Below are 20,806 nucleotides of genomic sequence, written 5' to 3' on the forward strand. Positions count from 1 at the left end.
GCAGGGTGGTGTCTGAGGTTCTCCCCTCCCAGAGGTCTCCCACTATTATTTCCTGTCTGATGCTTCAGATATCTTTGACAAAAGCTATGCCCTTTCACGGTATAAGTAGAGATGAACCATAAATGAGCATTGCACTGAATGATCAGATGGTTTCACACTAGAGTAGAACAGACTGCCTTAGGTGGCATTAGATCGAAGTCTGATAGGAAAAGAGATGAACAACCTGAGAACACAGGGAGCTGAAAGGTGAGGGGAGAAGTGGGCGTGCCCCCAAGGGACACTTTGATAAGAGCAGATACTCCATCAAAGAACCCCAGATCAGGCTTCATAAAACTATTGAAAGAATGCCCCAAATGCAAAGGAGAAGCCACCCTCAATTTAACAAGCAGACAAAGGACATGTTGTTCAGAAAAGAAACAATAGAGATGCCCAAATATGCATGAAAAATGCTAAGCCTCAATAATTGAAGGAATACCAAAAAACTATAAGTTATATAGTATTTTTTCTAGCAAATTAGTATGGATATTTTTAAGCGAATACCCAGGTTTAGAACAGGTGAGGCGGGACACTCACATTGTCTGTATATGTGTGTATAAATTGCTACAACCTTTCTAGAAGAGAGTTTGGAACTGTTATCAAGTACACATTAATTCCCTTTCACTGTAAATTCCTTTTGCACTTTTTTCTCACTCCTCAAAGAGATGCATTATATATATATATATATATATATACAGATTTATATACACAGATATAGATACATAGATATAGATACATATTCATTGATACTTGCCACAATGTTTCTTATGAAAAATTGGGATCAATTTTAACATGAGGGCAATGGTCAAGTAGATTATGGGACTTCCTTATCCGTGTTAAGGAAGTTTGCCTTCAAAGACTATCCTGTTAAAGGAAAAGTTTCATAATACAGTGTTAAGTGAATATTTATAAGTGTAAACCATGGTCTGAATTAGCATCACATAGAAAAAAGACAGATGAACACCGGAACGTCAACAGAGCTTTTATCTGGGTGGTGAGATTATAGTTGGATTTGGGGAGGTTTCTTCAAATTTTTTGTGTTTTCCAAATTCTCTGATAGCAGGTATTGAGGTAGAAAATAATCACAAAGAAAGGTGATTTTAGGAGAATTCCTGTCGTGGCTCAGAGGAAGCAAACCTGACTAGTATCCATGAGGACACTGGTTTGATCCCTGGTCTTGCTCCGTGGGTTAAGGATCCCGTGTTGCTGTGGTATAGGTTACAGATGCAGCTCAGATCTGGCGTTGCTGTGGCACGAGCCAGGGCCTACAGCTCCAATTGGACTCCTTGCCTGGAAACTTCCATATGTCATGGGTATAGCAAAAAAAAAAAAAAGTGAGTTTAGGATGGTGCTACCTGATTCCTCCCACAGCACCAAATACCTACACCTGCAACAGACAGACACCAACAGGGGTAAAGGGAAGGGTTACCAGGAGAACCATCTGGCAGGTACAGGGAGAGGTGAACCAGTAGAGAATGAAGTTCTCAGAGGAAGGACCATGAGATTCTCACCCTCCCAGGAGCTCAGCCTAGCAGCTTACAGTGATGTACCGTCAGCCCACCAAAGCGACATAGTTAACCCTGCACCTACATTATCCCAGTGCAGTCTGGGGAAATTTTATTCAGCTGGAGCCTCCCCATCAGCACGGTCCTCCGGTGGAAGTTGCCTTTTGTGGGGAAGGTACATAAAGGTACATAAAGGAAACCACTGAATTACAAGCTAGCATGCAATTGATGAAGGGTTAAAGAGGCAACAAGGCAAAAGGGCTGTAAGTAGTTGATTTGAAGGGATGGGAGGAAGGGTTGCAGAAGAGGCAGGCAGCACTGCACATCCTCTGTGCATTTGTTTCTGACAAAGTAACAAGTGTACAGTTTTCTGTACCACATGCATCCGGTTAATTGAAAATATAGTATCCTAGAGGCAAGTTGGGAAATAGTGTTCTAGAGATCAACACTGTCCAGTATAAGTGTCTGTGATGATAGAATGTTTATCCTGCACCATCCAGTATGCCACACACGGCTGTGGAGCACTTGAAATGTGGCTAGTGCAACTGAAAAAAAAAATTTTTTTTTTTTTGCTTTTTTTGCTTTTTTTCAGGGGCAGGGGGACTGGCATAGCTGTGTATATGGACATTCCCAGGCTAGGGAACAGTTGCCGGCCTACACCACAGCCACAGCAACATGGGATCCAAGCCGTGTCTGTGACCTACACCACAGCTCGTGGCAATGCCAGATCCTTAACCCACTAGTGAGCCCAGGGATCAGACCCACATCCTCATAGACACTGGTTGGGTTCATCATCTGTGGAGCCACAATGGGAACTCCTTGAAATTTTCATTTTATTCAATTTTAACTGAAACAGCCTAATGGAACTAGATATTATATTTAGAAATCAGGTCTGGATTATAGTTTTTCTCTGTGAATCCTTTCTCTTCACAGTCAAATAGCACTTTTTAATAATCTTTAGTTGCAGGGGGAAGGAATGGAATGAACTGGGCATCTGGGGTGAGTAGATGCAAACCATTACATTTAGAATGGATAAGCAATGAGGTCCTTCTGTGTAGCACAGGGAACTATATCCAATCACCTGTGGTAGACCATGATGGAAGATAATATAAGAAAGGGAATGTGTGTGTATATATACATATGTATATGTGTATATATGTATGTATACACGAATGACTGGGTCACTTTGCAGTACAGCAGAAATTGGCACAATGTTGTAAATCAACTATAATTTTTTAAAATTCTTTTTAAAATAATCATCTTTGGCTGAAAAGTATGAAATTAATTTGGTAGCTTGGACAACCATCTTAAGCTTCCGGAGAAGATGTTGGTAAATGATGGGTTTTATTTCATTAAGCCAAGATAAATATGATTCTGTTAATACAGTCCTTAAATATTAGCCTGCCAAAACATTGCCTGAGAGCGTTCTGAAATGTGCTTGCCCAAGCCCTGCTTTCCAGAAGTTTTGGAAGAGGGGCAGAAATGTGCATGTTTAACTAGTCACCATGGTGATTTTAATGTAGGGGCTCCTTGAGCCAGACTTTGAGAACCATCGCTCTGAAGACCCTCCTTCTAGGGTCATATAAACTACCTTAAAATTTCGATGTGTTTAAAAACAAGACAACTCCTAAGATAGAGTGTGCCCATTTGTTTTCACCAAAGAAGTTATTCTTTTTAAAGGAGGTATTTCTGAGGTACTTCCTGTGACGCAGCCACTGCATAGGTTATTTCATTCAAACCGCATAGCACCTCGGAAATGGGTGGACTTAGCATCTTTCGCAAAAAGGGACGTAAACCTCAATGTAGTAACTGAACCAGAGTCACACACTTGAGAAGTGCAGGAGTCAGGATTCAAATCTCTTGAGTTTCAGATTCCTAATCTATTGCACCGATTCTAGGTCTCCAGGAAATCAGTAAAAAAAACAAAGACAGTAAAAATTAAAATATGTAACTTCTGCATTAACTGTCTTTAGTCTGTCAAATTCCAAGAGGTATGTCCTAGATATTTTATAGCATGTTAATTAATTCAGTATAAAACAGTGAATAAAATAGTGAAGTCCTTATATTGTATCCCAAATGCTTCTTCCCATATTTTAATTCTGAATTAATAAGGAGGAACACTTCCTTCTTTTTATCTCTTCAGTTCCCTTCCGTATCCTCCTCTCATCCACGTCCTCACAAATTATTTCTTTATGTAATTTTTTAATTTTAAATGATTTTTATTATTTCCATCATAGCTGCTTTACAGTGTTCTGTCAATTTTCTGCTATACAGCAAGGTGACTCAGTCACACGTACATATATACATTCTTTTTCTCACATTATCCCCCTTCCTGCTCCATCATAAGTGACCAGATATAGTTCCCAGCGCTGTACAGCAGGATCGCATTGCTTATCCATTCCAAAAGCAATAGTTGGCATCTGTTAACCCCCAAATCCCAGTCCATCCCACTCCCTCCCCCTCCCCCTTGGCATCTACAAGTCTCTTCTCCAAGTCCATGATTTTCTTTTCTGTGGAAAGGTTCATTTGCGCCGTATATTAGAGTCCAGATGTAAGTGATATCATGTGGTATTTGTCTTTCTCTTTCTGACTTATTTCACTTATGAGAGTCTCTAGTTCCATCCATGTTGCTGCAAATGGCATTATTTTGTTCTTTTTTATGGCTGAGTAGTATTCCATTGTGTATATACACCACATCTTCTTAATCTATTCTTCTGTCGGTGGACATTTAGATTGTTTCCGTGTCTTAGCTATTCTCTCAGATAATTTAAGAATGTTCTAGGGCTGTTAATCACACATAACACTGAAGAGGATGTGTCCCAACTGCACATACATTTTACATGCCTCAAAAAGATCTTGGCGTTCCATCTCTGTGTGCTTTCTCTACCTAGCTGCTAAATGGTAGTATTCTTGGTTTCCGTCTTTAGTCTTGAACTCATTCCTCAGATTTCTGTGACTTTCACACTTCTGGCTTTACCTCCATGCTGATGGCTCCCAACTCTGTGCTGAAATGTAGCAAGGTTAAATGCCCAACTACAGTCCTGAGGAGTTTAATGCCTTCATCACAAAAGCAATGAGAAGTCACGGAAGTGTTGGAGAGGCAGGGAGTAGGGGTAGAGAATGAGTCCTATTTGCACTGTCAGAGGACTCACTGGATTACCTGCAGCAAACAGATAGTAAGGAGGCTGTAACATCCGTCTCTGCTGGATTAACCCAAAAACATTTAAGATATACAGTGGGAAGGTGCTATAGATTGAATGTTTTGTGTCCTCCCAGAGATTCATATGTTGAAACCTAATCCCCAAAGTGAGAGTATTTGGAGGTAGGACCTTTGAGAAATGATAAGGTCATGAGTTGGAGTCCTTGTAAGTGGAATTAGTGCCCATTAAAAAATAAAAAACAAAATACCCCACAGAGCTCCTTTGCCATGTGAAAACAGCCAGAAGACATCATCTGTGAACCAGGAAGTGAGTCCTCACCAGACACTGAGTTTTCTAGCACCTCAGTTGTGGACTTTTCAGCGCCCAGACTGTGAGGGATGATGGTTGTTGTTTCTAAGCCACCTGGTCCGTGGCATTCTGTTTTAGCAGCTTGAGCAGCAGAAGACAGAGGGTCAGTAATGGGGAGAGAAAGGGAAACATTAAGGGTTACTTCTGGGTTTATGCCCTGAAGCATGGGATGGAAGCTGATGCCATTCAGTGATGCAGGTACCCTGGAAGAAGTACAGGTTTGGAAGGAAAGACCATGAGGTCAGTATGGGACATGCTGGGATTGAGCTGCCTCGGAGATACCTGCAGGGGGAGATACCAAGGAGACATTCAGATATTTAGATATTTGGGGCTAAAGTTGAGACGAAGGATATGGGATCAAAATCCAAAGGTGAGCATAAGATCTCAGCCAATAGAAATGGTTCTCTTGGGATTCCCATCGTGGCACAGCAGAGGTGAGTCCAACTGGGGGCCATAGGGTTGAGGGTTCAATCCCTGGCCTCACTCAGTGGGTTGGGGATCTGGTGTAGCCATGATCTGTGGTGTAGGTTGCAGACACGGCTCGGATCCCACGTTGCTGTGATTGGACCCCTGGCCTGGGAACCTGCATGTGCCGCAGGTGCAGACCTAAAAAAGCAGAAAAAAGGAGAGAGAGAAGTGGTTCTCTCGGTGACTGCTCTTCTCATGTGGTTGTGTTATAACTGGAACCCCAGTGGAGGAAACGAAGAAATGAAAACCACCTTAAAGCAAAAAACTAAAAAGCCCAAAGAAGCTTCTAGCCAGAAAGATAATTAATATTAGATTAATTAATAGATAATTAATAGGTTATTTTACCAAGAAAAAAGCTGAAGGCAGGAACATTAAATCTTGCCAAGGAGAGGATGCAATAAATGACATATTTATTGCCACCTTATATTAGAATTAATTAAATCAGTTGAACTGAGGGAGAGCTGGACTCTGTTCCCATGTCTTCATGTTACCAACTGAGTCTTCTTGCATGACTCAGTTTCCTCATCAAAAGAGCAGGAGTATTAGATGAGAAAAATGCCTAGAGCCCTTTCTCAGTCTAAAGTGAAGATCCTGACGTACATTTGTGTGGGGGCTTCCAGGGATCCGTGTCTTTTTGCCGCAGGCGCTGAAGCCCCATAGCACACACAGTGCTAGAGCTGGAAGAGAATCCTGAGATCATCAAGCAGGGACTTTTCAGACGTTTTTATGCTTAGAAGACATGTTTCTGTATATTTTTATGATTTTTTAATTTTTTCCGTTAGAGCTGGTTTATAGTGTTCTGCCAAGTTTATGAGATGTAACATCTTCAAATATATCTTGGGTAGCACCCCAGATACAACGCTGATGGCAGCAAAGCAGTTCTCATTGAGGAGGGGAAGGAGGCCTCAAGCCTACCTGTGGGGCCCCATCCCCTGAGGCATGTCTGATCCACCCAGAGGCCAGAATCCTTGTTCACAGATGAGGAAACCAAGACCCAGGGTCATACAATGCGATGGCCTGTGGGCCAGGACGTGAGCCTGTGGCCCTAAGCCTTCAGTCTTTCCATTTCACCACATAGAACTCAGCAAGACCCGAGAAGAAAACAGTGGGAGCTTCACTGCCCTGTCTTCTCATGTCCCTTTTATATATGTCCAGGCTGAGTGGCTATTTCCTTTGATATTTGTTGCACACAGGCATACACACTGTGGACCAGCTTGGGCAGGTAGCTGTGAGTCAGGTAGGTGAGAGCAGAATTCAGTGTGTGCAACATGAGGATGCTGAGGGAAAACTGGAAGGGCTGTGGGGAAGAACTGGGGGAAATGGCCAGCAGAGCTAAGAATGAGCAGTCACTTTCACGATTCACTCCAGTAATAGGGGCTCAGCAAATTCTGGGTATAAATTAAAAGATCATGCCATATATTCAACTTAAAAAAGAGTATACACTTTGGGAAGTTCCTGTTTGGCTCGGCAGGTTAAGAATCTGACTAGTATCCACGAGGATGCGAGGTTCCATCCTTGGCCTCACCCAGTGGGGTAAGGACCCAGCATCGCCACAGGCTGTAGCATAGGTAGCAGATGCAGCTCAGACCTGGCGATGCTGTGGCTGTGGTGTAGACCAGCAGCTACAGCTCCACTTCCACCCTCCTTCTGGGAACTTCTATGTGCCAGAGGTGCAGCCGTAAAAAAAAAAAAAAAAAAAAAAAAAAAAAAAAAGAGTACACACTTTTTCAGTACATATATAGATAGATAGGTAAGTAGGTGTGAATACACATACATACACACACGTGTTCTTTATAAGAGAAATTCAGGGGGAAATACTCTAGTTTAAGAAGGGACAGAGGACAGGTCTGCCCAGACTGTCTAGATGATATAGTTAAAATATCTCCCCCAGCTCAACCTGATGAGGCTGGTTTGATTGAATTTACTTGTTTGGATCAAGGCTATGTATTCAGAAGACAAGTGCTCAAATCTAAGCACCTGCTTGAAAGGAGTAACAGGCACTAGAAAAGAGGACACGCAAATTAAGGTGGTTCAGTCTCGGGACGGAGAGCAAGGGCGAAAGGAACAATGAGAGAAATGTGGAGGATTCACCAACATCGGGGCCAGGTGTGCTGTTTCGGAAGTTGTCCGAGAAACTTTGCATAACGAGGTGTGCTATATACAGATGTGCTGTCTTCAATGCAGATATGGATAATCTGGAAAGAATTTTTTGGAGTCTCTTGGAATGAAGGTTCAAAGCGGAAGTAGAGTCACAGTGAGAGAAAAGAGAATTGTTTCCCTTTATAACATTAACATTCCAATTCAGGGAAGGAAACTGGTTTTCTTCCAGTCCATGATATTCTGGTTCCATGTGGGTTTTTAACGATGATACCACACAGAAGAGAACACCTGCTAATAGATATCTCCAGCCCTATTAACCGCCCACCCCCCCCAAAATACACGTAGTTTTTCATGATTAGTCTTATTTATGGGTGAATCTTTTTTCTGCAGAAGATTTAATAACCTGCATGTAAATGTCTGTTTCCTAACATTTCACAGCTGAAAAGGCGAGAACGGCGTGTTTTGAATCCACCAATCTATAGCTGGAATCCTTCCTAGCACCTCTTAGAATTTGTGGTTCAACTTTCCCATGTATGGAGGAAAATGAATCTTATACCTTGTTAAAATCCAACAGGAAATTTAAACCAACATGCCTTGTGGCATACTTTAGGTTTCACTCCACCAGTCATTGCAGCGTGCTTTCATCTTTAATTTCCCCGAGAGTGTGCATGATGAGGCAATGTTGGTAATGACCCAGACAGACTCTAGGTGTTCAATATTATTCCAACAAACCCAGTAAATGACATCCCCAATAAAGAGCAGAGAAACAAAGAGATTACAGGGTTTCATTCCAACTCAAAACCCTCAGGAGAACAGAGAGCACAAGGCAAACTGCTAAGTGTTTATATACTCCCTGAGCTGTACGAAGAAAGTTCACAGGAAGCAGTTAAAGACATAGCAACCAAACCCAGCATTTCACTGGATTTCTTTGGAATCTTGCTGTTTTATGCAATTAAAAGCCAGATGGAAACTATATCATCACTAGCCAATCTTGATATTAATAGACTTTGGGTTTTAAGGTAGCTCTTCTACCATGTGTGCGTTGACAAAAATCTCACAAAGAAAACCTTCCTGGAGGAACCGTATGGCTCACTGGTTGCTCCCAGGGGTGTCCTCGCTGTTCACTGCCTTGTAAGCACTTAGAGGCTCCTTTGCATTTAGTCTCCCCAGGGACAATTTGGGGTGGCGAGGATCCCAAGGAGAGGCTCTGCACTCTTGTTAAAATGGAGCAAAGATGGCTGGGATGTGGCTGCCGCAGAGCATAGGTCCACGCCTTGAACTTGGGGGGATATAGCCCAGTGCTGCTTTAGACTCTCAAGGACAAGCCAAGCCAGACAGGCTGCCAGATGCCATAGTGGGGAGACAGCTGCTCAAAGTTCAGCTGCTCGCACTTCCCCACGTGTCATTTTAGCCACTCTGTGTCTGCTGTCCTGCAGCTCGGCTCCAGTGCCAGCTTGCAACGATGCTTACCCAGTCTCCTCCAGTGGAAGTTATTCTTTCTTCTTCTAGTTCAGGTTACACGTGGAGTGTCCCTCAATACCTCATGCCTTGGGTCATGACCAACTGTATACATGTCTGTCTGTCCTGTTCGTTTGTTTGTTCTTGGAGGGAAGGGTCAAAGAGTCATAATTTTGTATTTCCCGTATTAGGTGCTCAGTAATAAGAACAAAATTGCCTGAGCCCGTATTGTAAGCCAGGCACCTTACGGAGGTTGCCTCATTTAAGGCTTACGCCTCTGGAACATGATGGTGAAGAGCGTGGGCTCTAGAGCCAATCCACCTGTGTCCAAGGCCGCCCTCTTCTGCTGTCAGCCAGAGGACCTTGAAACAGATGGGATGACGCCCTGGGTCTTCTGACTTAGAGCGTCCACTCTGTCCCACCTCCATGGATATCATTTAACTGAATGAGACCCATTTGCTGGTAACTAGATTTATTCTTTCTCCTGATCACTAAACAATCCCGAGGCTACTATCCTCATTAACCTGTGACTTATCTGTAGGTTTTTAGGCATATAATCACTAGTGATTTAGCTAATTGTAACAATAACATTAATTCTTTACATGTCTTAATACGTTGCCATTTGCACAGTCGCTCCCACTGAATCATCTCTGCTGATCTCCACGCCATCCTTGCTATGGGCAGGGCAGTGTCGTTCTCCCTTTTTTTTTTTTGGCTGATGAGACCACCCAGGCTAGAGAAGCTGGCTGTCCAGACTGATGTCTCATGGCCAGAGAGTGGCAGAGCTACAATGAGCGCTCAGATCCTCTACGTCCACCCACAGGGTTCTGCCTCTACCGTGCCTCGTCCCTCCGCCGCCGCTCTCACCTCTGTAAACAAATACTCACGCAGAGGCACCAAGAACCAGGTGTTGTGCCAGAGCCTTCAGTGGTTCAGGTTGTCTGGTAACCATAGCAATCGTCGCTCTCTTCGTGGCAAATGAGATCACCCAGCACACACTGGCTCTCAAGATTTGAGTTACAAGAGACGAGGCATTTTCCACAGAGGGCCATTAAGTTTGGAATTCCCTTCCCCTGGTCTGACAGAGCCCTGGAGTATTGGTCTTCTGGCTCTTTGCCAACCCCATCAAGCTGAGTTAGCCAGCTGCGACTGGGAAGAAATCTTAACGGGCAGAAGGAAAGTGCTAAATGGACTTGGAGTTGTGAGCAATTTGTAATTTGGTAGGGTTTTGTGCCATTCGTACCTCCTAGGATAACTAAGCAGCCGTACATGATCCTCATCCTTTAAAGATAAAAGTTTTAGTCAGCAGTTTGCATGAATTTGTTTCTGTGCTCTTACATCATGTCGCAAATGATGTGATGGAGAAACCTGTAGGGAAGTTTTTGTTTCTTTTGCATAAACTATTTCGTGGTAATTGACCAGCCATAGAGAAAAGATTATCTCCTGTGCCCTCGAAGCGAGTTCTCTGGTCACCAGAGACCAATAAGCTGCATCCCTAGAACTATTATCACTTGGTTGAAGAAGCAGCTATGTGAACAAAAACCAGCCTTCATTAATTTCCCTTTTCGTATTTAAAAAACCTTGTCAGTACTTTTCCTTTGGGAACATATAATTTGTCAATAGTGCATATTATTTTAGTTCTAAAGAGGAAAGATGTAGGCAGTAGATCCTTAATAATATCTCTTATTTATCTTCGTGCCAGATCTTAAGGTTTCTGCTCAAGAAAATAAAATTTTCCATGTTTTTAATTACTCTACAGGACCCATGTCTTTTTCTTTCTTTTCTTTTTTTTTTTTTCCGGTCTTTTTAGCGCCACACCCATGGCATATGGAAGTTCCCAGGCTAGGGGTTGAATCAGAGCTATAGCTGCTGGCCACAGCTACAGCAACACCAGATCCGAGCCGCATCTGTGACCTACACCACAGCTGATGGCATCACCGGATCCTTAACCCACTGAGCAAGGCCAAGAATTGAGCCTGTGTCCTCATGGATACTATTCATTTCCCCTGAAACACAACAGGAACTCCTCATGTCTTAACTTTCATGGAGATAATAAAATTTTAGAAATGTAAAAGTTTCGAGACAGTGTTAGTTCCATACCCACCCGCAACACAGACACAAAACTATTTAGCTGATGGAGGGAAGAATTGGTGCAGTGCTTGGCTTGAGTCCACACAGCAGCCAGTGGCAGAATATTCTCAGTCCAGTGCTCTTTGCATTTCAGTTTGTCTGTCCAAGCTTCCCAGCTATTTTGAAAGTTTCCGAAAGCAGGGGTGATCCTTGCATGTCCCGATTAGAACTCCTTGGTGAACACCTGTTAGCTAACACGTCAGACTTCATTTCAAAGTCTGTTGCAAGGGCCCCATTGTTTCACACCTCCCTTTCATTATCTATTCCTTTTCATTCAGCTTCTGTACATAGAAAAAGTGAGGGAATGGTCACGTGACATGTGATAGAAAGGAATTTGATAAAGCTTGACCATCATTGCTTCTAAATACATCTCAATTTTTTATTGAGATGTAATTGACATATAACATTTATGTTAGTTTCGGGTGTACAACGTAATGATCTGATATCTGTATAAACTGCAAAACGATCACCAGAATAAGTCTGGTGAACATCATCCATCCCGCACATGGTTACAATTTTTTTTTTCTTGCGATGAGGACTTAGCAACATCGATATTGGAGTTGAAAATTATTTGAAGGAGTAGTATCAGGAATTTAAAGTTATTGACTAGTGATTTAAATTTTCCTACGTGTAGTAACCAGACTCCTATTAGACATTATTTTATCTTAGAACACAGTGTGCATATTATTTCCAGCAGTGTAAAAGTTCATCCTTAGATGTTCATTTGAACATCTTTTTGTTAAAGGATTTTTATTTTTTTCCACTATAGCTGGTTTACAGTGTTCTGTCAATTTTCTACTGTGCAGCAAGGTGACCCAGTCACACATACATATATACATTCTTTTTTCTCACATTATCATGCTCCGTCATAAGTGACTAGATAGAGTTCCCAGCACTATACAGCAGGATCTCATTGCTTATCCATTCCAAAGGCAATAGGTTGCATCTGTGAACCCCAAATTCCCAATCCCTCCCACTCCCTCCTGCTCCCCCTTGGCAACCACACATCTTGAACCTCTTCGGAATGAAAGTAAAGATTACGAGGCAGCCCCAAAGGCGTCAGTTTGTACCCTTCCGCGTTTTCGTGCTGTGGGAGAGGATGGTCCAGGAATTGTTTGCCCTGCTATTTGTTTGGATGCACAGTCGCAGCCTAAGCACTCACTGTAAACTGTGTTCTAGTTTGTTTCAGTGTTGGAAGGGGTGCTGTCGAAGCTGTCACGGTATGACGAAGGCACTTTCTTCTCCTCCATTCTGTCATTCACTGTGAGTATTTGAATGAGTTCTCCTCTGCTGTCTTTTGACTGCTGTCACAGTACTTAGCAAACAGTTAAGGAAATAATTCTCATCATTATCTCTTTTCCACTTAAGGTGAAAGCAGCTGCAAAATATGTTGATGTTCCAGTAAGTACTTTTGATTGGCTTTTGAAAACTATATATAATTCTTTCTTTAAAAAATAATTATGGTGCGGCAGGGGTTTTTTTGTTTTTTTGGTTTTTTTTGTTTTTTCAAATCTTTAAACTAGTGTCATTTCCTTGGGGAGCCGTTTATTTTTCTTAAGCGAGCACTCAGCCTCATAACAAGGCCTGGCAAGGTTATTTCAGTGTCTGTTTTCTGTTTAACTTGGGGACTGTGACAGAGGTCAGCGCATCCCGAGAACGGATCAGCTCAGTGGCAGCTCTAGGATGAGGTAGCAAATGCCTCACACCATTTATAGGAAAATGTTCACTCTTCTTCCCTTTTCAGGAAAACCCTAACAGGTTTCTTAGAGGAGTTAAAGTAACAGTAAAGACGAACCTGTGACACCAAAGTGTATACAAAAGTGTTCCAAGTCCGTCACCATTCACGTACTCTTCTTGGTTTTTCACAGAATTCTTGGGTAATCATGCATAGCCTGCACATTTGGACAAATATTAAGATACCAGGAGAGGAAATAATGAAACTTACTTAGCTACGATGAAAAAAATTCACATCATAATCCACTAGGACAGCATTTTTAAGTTGATAATCATAACAAGTTAGTTTTTGCCTTAAATTCTGTTATCACATATATATGATCAAGGCCTAAGATGTTCTGTTTTTAACTATGTATCTTGGCACGTGTATCAGTTTTCAAAGAAGTAGAGCACAGTTTGAAAGAACTTAAAATTTAAAACGAAATGAAATACAAGTCATCTCCTCTTCGATTGAGGCTGGGCTCAAATGGCATCGCCTCTCTAGATCATCATGAGTGTGAGTGGTTTGAGTGCCGGCAAGTTGTGCATGTTACTGGTAGGTGGCTTGTTTGTTTGTTTGCTTGCTTGCTTGCTTGTTTGCTTGTTTGTTTGTTTAGGGCTGCACCCACAGCATATGGAAGTTCCCAGGTTAGGGGTCGAATTGGAGCTGTAGCCACCGGCCTACACCACAGCCATAGTAACACAGGATCCAAGTTGCGTCTGCAACCGGCACCACAACTCACAGCAACGCTGGATCCTTAACCCACTGAGTGAGGCCAGGGCTTGAACCTGCATCCTCATGGATGCTAGTCAGATGCGTTTCCGCTGATAGATGGCTACATTATTATTTAAAAGTACATTATTTTTAAAATGCATAACTGCATTTTATACTTTGGACCAGGTAGTTCCTGGATTTGTTGCTGCTATGCTTGTTAGAAATGAACGTTTTAAATGAAAAGACTGTGTATGGACTTTTCTGCCTTTCTCTGGGTTTCTTTGGAGGGAAAGACATTTTATTTTATTTTACAAGTGATTCTCAAAGAAGTCTTGAACTTGTACCTAGAATCAGAAAATCAGTGCTGGGGGATAAGCAGAAATAGTCACACATACATGGTTCTACAAGGGAGCAGCACAAGAGCGAGCAGGGAGAATGAAGGGAAATCATTTCTGTTTGCTCTCTGAAAAAGAAAAGGACAGGTACTCGTGGGAACACGTGAACGCCATTGGAATTCTTAGCACATTTTATTTTTTTAAAGCTTTATTGAAGTATAGTTGAGGTAACATAAATGTAGATTGTTTTTAATTTTGAATTACAAATGGAATGGGGCACCATAATTATTTCTGTTCTTAGAGCTTTTGAAATTCTTAATTTAACGTTTTACTGGATCAGCTAGAACCTATAGAGCTTCAGAGTGGAAAGATACAGAAAGGGGTTTATTCTCTCTCCTTCCTAATGCATAAGGCCCCTCTTCATCCCTCACAAAGATTCCGTCAGGCACTTTTAATTTTTTCAGTGATTGCGGGCTCACCGTAAGGCAGCCTCCTTTTCTATGTAATGAGTTGAGGTTCTGTTTCTCTTTAAATTCTATCTTGGTTCTAATCCCTCTTCTGCATGAGAGCCCTTCACATATTTTATGATAATTATCATTATGTGTCCTCTTCCCAAGGGATATGGTGGCTATTCAAAGGGATATATTGTCTCAGGAATTTTTATTTTTTTCTATTTTAAATGTCCTCAACTTCTTCACTGAATTCAAGAATTAAATTCTCATTTAATACATATGAGGTGCTAGGCTCTGGGCCTGTATGATGAAAATAAACATGTCCTGCCCACAGGCTGTTCAGTGTCTAGAGATTAAAGAGGTAGGAAAATAGGTGTTGCTGTGGCATAGGTCTCAACTGTGGCTCAGATTCAATCCCCAGCCCGGGAAATTGCATATGCGGTGGGTGCGGCCAAAGAGAGAGAGAGAGGGAAATAGACATATGGTGAAAACAGCCATAGCGATTGTACCCAAATTCTGTATCATGCCAGTCATTCTCTAGATGAATTCCAGCTTACCCGTGTCACTATCAAATCAAGTTGGCACCCAGAGCAGAGCATACCAAACCATACATGTGATCTGGCCATGGGAGAGTGCTAGAAGCATTTCTCTCTAGGATCCAGACAGTACAGATCTGCTATTGATGCCTGTAAACATTAACTTCAAAAGCTATGAGGTGCTGTTAGCTGTTACTGTTTTTTATGCTAAAGTTCCAGCAAGGTAACTCTCTGAAGCAATATTTTAAGGAGAGCTACATGAGAGAAAAAGAACACTGCCTCACCTTTCACAAAAGGAGCACTGATCAAAACCTTACCTATAAAATATAAATGATAAAACTTCTAAAAGAAAATTAAAAAAAAGATCTGTGGCCTTAAATTAAGTTTGATTGTAAGTTTTGCGATGCAACGCGAAAAACATCCATGAAAGAAAAACATTATAGGAGTTCCCATTGTGGCACAGTGGAAACGAATCCAACTAGGAGCCATGAGGTTGCAGGTTCGAGCCCTGGCCTCGCTCAGTGGGTTAAGGACCTGGCATTGCCATGAGTTCTGGTGTAGGTTGCAGACTCAGGGTCGGATCTGGCATTGCTGTGGCTGTGGCGTTAAGCCAGCAGCTGTAGCTCTAATTTGACCCTTAGCCTGGAACATCCACATGCCACGGGTGGGGCCCTAAAAAGAAAAAAAAAAAAAAAAAAAAAGGTTTGTAAACAACAAGGTCTACTGTATAGCATAAGGAACTGTATTTAATATCCTGTGATAAGCCATAATGAGAAAGAATATGAAAAGAGATGTATACAAATACAACTTTGCTATACAGTAGAAGTTAATACAATATTGTAAATCAACTATATTTCAATAAAATAAATTGTAGAAAAAATTATGTGAGACCATAATGTAAGGTAGCTGCTAAAACAAAACCACAAGGTAGCAGGAACCTGTGGAGGCAGCACAACAGATAAATTAAAAACCAAAACTCAAGAGCTAGACGGCCTGGATTTGAACCCTTACTCCATGACTTAGCTTAATATCTGTATGATCTTGGCCACCAGTTTCTTCTTTTTTGTTGTTAAGATATAGTTGACATATTAAAAAATGTGCATTCAGTTAGCTGAGTTTGGACATATGCAAATACCTCTGTGGACACCAGTGACTTTATCAAGTGGAAATAGAATTATACCACTTCTGGGAGTTCCTACTGTGACGCAGAGGAAAAGGAATCCAACTAGTATCCATGAGAGTGCAGGTTCGATCCTGGCCTCACTCATTGGGTCAGGGATCTGGCATTGCCGTGAGCTGTGATGTAGGTCATAGACGCAGTTTGGATGCATTGCTGTGGCTGTGGCGTGGGCTGGCAGCTGTAGCTCCAATTCAGCCCCTAGCCTGGGAACTTCCATATGCCATAAATGCAGCCCTAAAAAGCAAAAAAAAAAAAAAAGAAGAAGAATTATACCACTCTGGACTTATTCTAAATATACTATATACTAAGCACTTTTCAGGATTCCTGGAATGAAATGAGTCATTAATAAATATCCGTTGTTATCATACATTATCCCTGATCATGATAAATCTAATGTCCAGATTCTAAAAAGTAATTGTCCTGCTCTATACTGTCTTATTCACATCTGTGTTATTGTGGGCCAATCCACCTAAAGTCTTTTTAAAACAAAATATACTTTGTATTTTACCTCTTATAGTAGAGAGCAGCCAGCATAGTTAAAGGGATCTGGAAATAATGGCTTATGATTAAAAAAAAAAAAAAAAAAAGGAAGTTGGAATGTTACCCTTGAGGGAGGAAAAACCTGAGACAAAAGAGTCCTGTTTAAAGTATGGAGCTCCTATTTGGAAGAAAAAGAAGCTTAATTCTGTATCAGCCAAGAGGATAGAACTAGGAACAGTGACTAAAAACTAGTGGGAGGCAGAACTGAAATCAGTGTAAGGAAAAAAAAAAAACTTAAAAAAAAATTGTTTACAAGGATGTTAGTAGTTACACCATTATTTGCCAGATGTGGTACCGAAGATTTCTGCATTACGTAGGAAGTATGACCAGATGACATTTAACATTTAAAAGGATGAAAAGCCCAGTGGATAAAGATACGTATACACAATGGAATATTACTCAGCCATTAAAAGGAAAGAAATACTGGCATTTTTAGCAACATGGTTGGACCTAGAAATTATCGTGCTAAGTGAAGTCAGTCAGACAATGAGACACCAACATCAAATGCTATCACTGACATGTTGGAATCTGAAAAAAGGACACAATGAACTTCTTTGCAGAACAGCCACTGACTCACAGACTTTGAAAAACTTATGGTCTCCAAAGGAGACAGTTTGGGGAGGTGGGGGGTATGGGATGGAAACGATATAAAATTGGATTGTGATAATCATTGTACAACTATAAATGTAATAAATTCATTAAGTAATAAAAACAATTTTTTTTTGTCTTTTTTTTTTTTTTTTTTTTTTTGCTATTTCTTGGGCCGCTCCCGCTGCATATGGAGGTTCCCAGGCTAGGGGTTGAATCGGAGCTGTAGCCACCGGCCTACGCCAGAGCCACAGCAACGCGGGATCCGAGCCGCGTCTGCGACCTACACCACAGCTCACGGCAACGCCGGATCGTTAACCCACTGAGCAAGGGCAGGGACCGAACCCGCAACCTCATGGTTCCTAGTCAGATTCGTTAACCACTGCGCCACGACGGGAACTCCCAATAAAAACAATTTTAAAAATAAATAAAAGGATGAAAAGCCCTTTCCAACACTAATTCCAAAATTTTGTGCTATAGATTGTGTAAGTTATAGGGCATTTTTAGGTGGGTGTGTTAGGTGTACAATGCCTGTTGAAAATTGTCCTGTTGACATCAGTACACACACTGCATATGTCTCTGTGCTGGACAGTGAGGTGACACAGCTCGAGAGACCTAGAAGAAGGAAATTCCCCATTGATGGGCTTCTTAGTGCTGGTGCCAGATCCTGGTTGTCTGTCCTGAGACGACAGAGATGGCTTAACTTTCTCTTGTCCTAAATAATTCTCTCAGTCACCCTCTTTGTTATGACCCTTGCCGAAGATTGCTCATTTTCCACCTCCCCACAGTGTGGCTTGAATTCAGGTCTGTGCTGTAGAGGCTTGGTGTGGAGTCCAGGGTCTCCGTTCAAGTCCCACCTTTGCCCCCTTCTGGCAGTCTGCCCCCCCGGGCTTCCATTTTCCCAGCTGTGCCGGGCAGACAAGGGTGGGATCCCTGAGCTGTCCCCTTTTCACGAGGTTCCCGTGAGGCTTCAGCGTGCATGCGCTTGGGGAAGTGCTGAGGGAAGGTAAAGCACCATTGAAAGAAATGGGATTGCCATTGTTTCTTCGCGGAACGATTTCTTCTCTGCAGTCTCCACCCCCTGCTTCAGCACGTGGCCATTTTCCAAAAGGAAAACCATTTGTTTTCATTTATTTTCCTTTATTTTTGAATATCAAGCCTCTTGCATATGTCGCTGGTGACTTTTAAATGTGCAGCCCCTCCGTTCGGTGACGGTGGTGTTTTCCCTCCTTCCTTTTTTTTCCGATAATTGTGTACGACTTAGATGAGGCCACTTGGAAACTCAGAGCTTTACGGCAGAACATAGGGAGTGGAGCGCCTGCCCACTGGGACACGTTGGCCTGGCGAGGCAGATCCACGCCGGGACGGGGTTGAGAGTCTCACTGGTCTGGGAGCAGGGGAGGTTGCCTTTTGCGCTTTGTAGATGAATGCTTGGCTTCTCGCATCTTTCTTCCTTTGGTTCTCTTGTTGAGTTCTTCTCGTAGAAGGTGAATGCATGAACTGCCTCTGAACCCTGACACTCTAGCATCCTCAGGTCTCCTTTAAGCCAAAATGGGAAGGTTCCAAATTGGGGCTAACTCAATCCCAGTCCATCTAAATTTTATTTTATTTCATTTTATTTATTTATTTTGGCCATGCCCACAGCATACAGAAATTCCTGGGCCAGGGATCAAACTCATGTCTCAGCAATGACCTGAGTCACTGAAGTGGCAATGCTTAATCCTCAACCTGCTGAGCCACACGGGAACTCCTCAGTCTAAATAATAAAAGCAAGGGATTTCCCATTGAGGCTCATCAGGTCACAAGCCCAACATGACATAGTGTCCGTGAGGATGTGGGTTTGATCCCTGGCCTAGCTCAGTGGGTTAAGAATCCATCATTGCTGCAAGCTTCACTGTAGGTCCCAGATGCTGCTCGGATCCCATGTTGCTGTGGCTCTGTTGTAGACCGGCAGCTGCAGCTCCAATTTGATACCTAGCCCAGGAACTTCCAGGTACGACCATAAAGAAAAAAGTAAACAAATTGTAAAAGCTAAATAAAGTAATACCCACAGCACTTTAATTTCACTTCTTTGAGTCCTCAGTGTAGCCTCTGTAGTTGACACCATATCATCTATACACGGATGAGGGAAAGGTAACTGAACATATTAGAAACTGAGAGATTGAATACCACATCATCATCATAATTATTACACGTGAAAATAGTGTGAAAGTATAAAATAGTATAAAGCCAATGTGTGATACACATAGTAGCACTTTCCTTGTCTGCTCCTCCTGTGCGAGCAGCTCTTCCTCTAGTTTCTGAGATGTTAGTGATTTTTATAGATTAGCAAGAGCAAGAGAGATCCTAGATGCCTATGGTCACAAATGGGAGACCATAGCGAGATGAAAATTAGGCCCATATATCTCAGTTGAAAATCAACCTCTTTTCCGGAAGTATTTCAGGCTAATTTCTTAAACTATTATCCAGTATTCCTTTTAATATTTAAAATAACCTCCTCTTTGCAAGGTTTTCCCCACGGACGCAACAAAAATGTTTGAACGTATTATTGCTTAAATCTATGAATACATAACATATATCACTACTTAGAAGGAAGAATGTGAAGCATTCGTGTGGATTTTAAGAATGAAAACAACATGACTACATAAGGTACAGGAGCATTAATTACAGCAGATTCTGAAGTAAACACTCTGGTAGCATTGTGGTAGGAATCTGCTTTTTACTGACTGTGCTCACAGGCAGCAGACAGAAGACCCTTATCCAGAGCAAGAAATCTGCAGTAATGTGACCCTCTCCCTGGGAACGTGGGACCGAATGAGATTACACACTTAAAACACACGTGTTACATGTTCCACGTCTGAAAGGTGTTTTCAGATGGATGTGGATGCCGTTATCTTTATTTTTTTTTTTGAGTACTCAGTGAATTTTATTACATTTATAGTTGTACAACAGTCATCACAGCCAAATTTTATAGCTTTTCCATCCCAAACCCCCAGCGCATCCCCCTACCCCCAGACCTGTCTCATTTGGAAACCAAGTTTTTCAAAGTCTGTGAGTCAGTATCTGTTCTGCAAAGTTCATTGTGTCCTTTTTTTAGATTCCACATGTAAGTGATAGCATTTGATGTTGGTGTCTAACTTTCTGACTGACTTCACTTAGCATGATAATTTCTAGGTCCATCCCCGTTATCTAATTCAGAATTTTTCTACTTCCTAATTTGGAGTCGAAATGCATAAAAGTATAAGTTGATGGGATTTTGAATACTGTCACATTTAACGAAGGGAAAGGTGACCGTGGCCCGTTTCACTGCTTGAAAGAATAATTTGGAGTTTTTCTAAAGAACAATGAGAATTTTTTCATTGGTGGTTTTAAAAAAAAATTATATAAGCCATTATTAGAAAATCTTGAAAATTTTATATCCTTGTGACTTTTTCATTGTTTACATTTCTTCCCCCTTCCTCTTTTTATGAATTACTCTTCTGCCTGGGCTTATATAATATTTAAGCTGGAATAAATCTAATTTGAAGGGTTTAGTTCTATT

At 41.8% G+C, this 20,806-nt stretch overlaps 1 protein-coding gene across 4 annotated transcripts in view; it reads left to right on the forward strand.

Moving 5' to 3' along the window:
• Window positions 1–20,806, forward strand: part of CADPS2 (calcium dependent secretion activator 2) — a 492,759-nt gene that overhangs the window by 439,058 nt on the left and 32,895 nt on the right. For all 4 annotated transcript variants that reach the window (XM_047763023.1, XM_047763025.1, XM_047763026.1 and 1 more), the window contains 2 exons: window positions 12,386–12,469; window positions 12,575–12,607. In XM_047763023.1, coding sequence (XP_047618979.1) covers window positions 12,386–12,469; window positions 12,575–12,607 — 117 coding nt within the window. The remainder of the gene's footprint in view (window positions 1–12,385; window positions 12,470–12,574; window positions 12,608–20,806) is intronic.

Source organism: Phacochoerus africanus, chromosome 16 (assembly GCF_016906955.1).
Source record: "Phacochoerus africanus isolate WHEZ1 chromosome 16, ROS_Pafr_v1, whole genome shotgun sequence".
Classification (NCBI taxonomy): domain Eukaryota; kingdom Metazoa; phylum Chordata; class Mammalia; order Artiodactyla; family Suidae; genus Phacochoerus; species Phacochoerus africanus.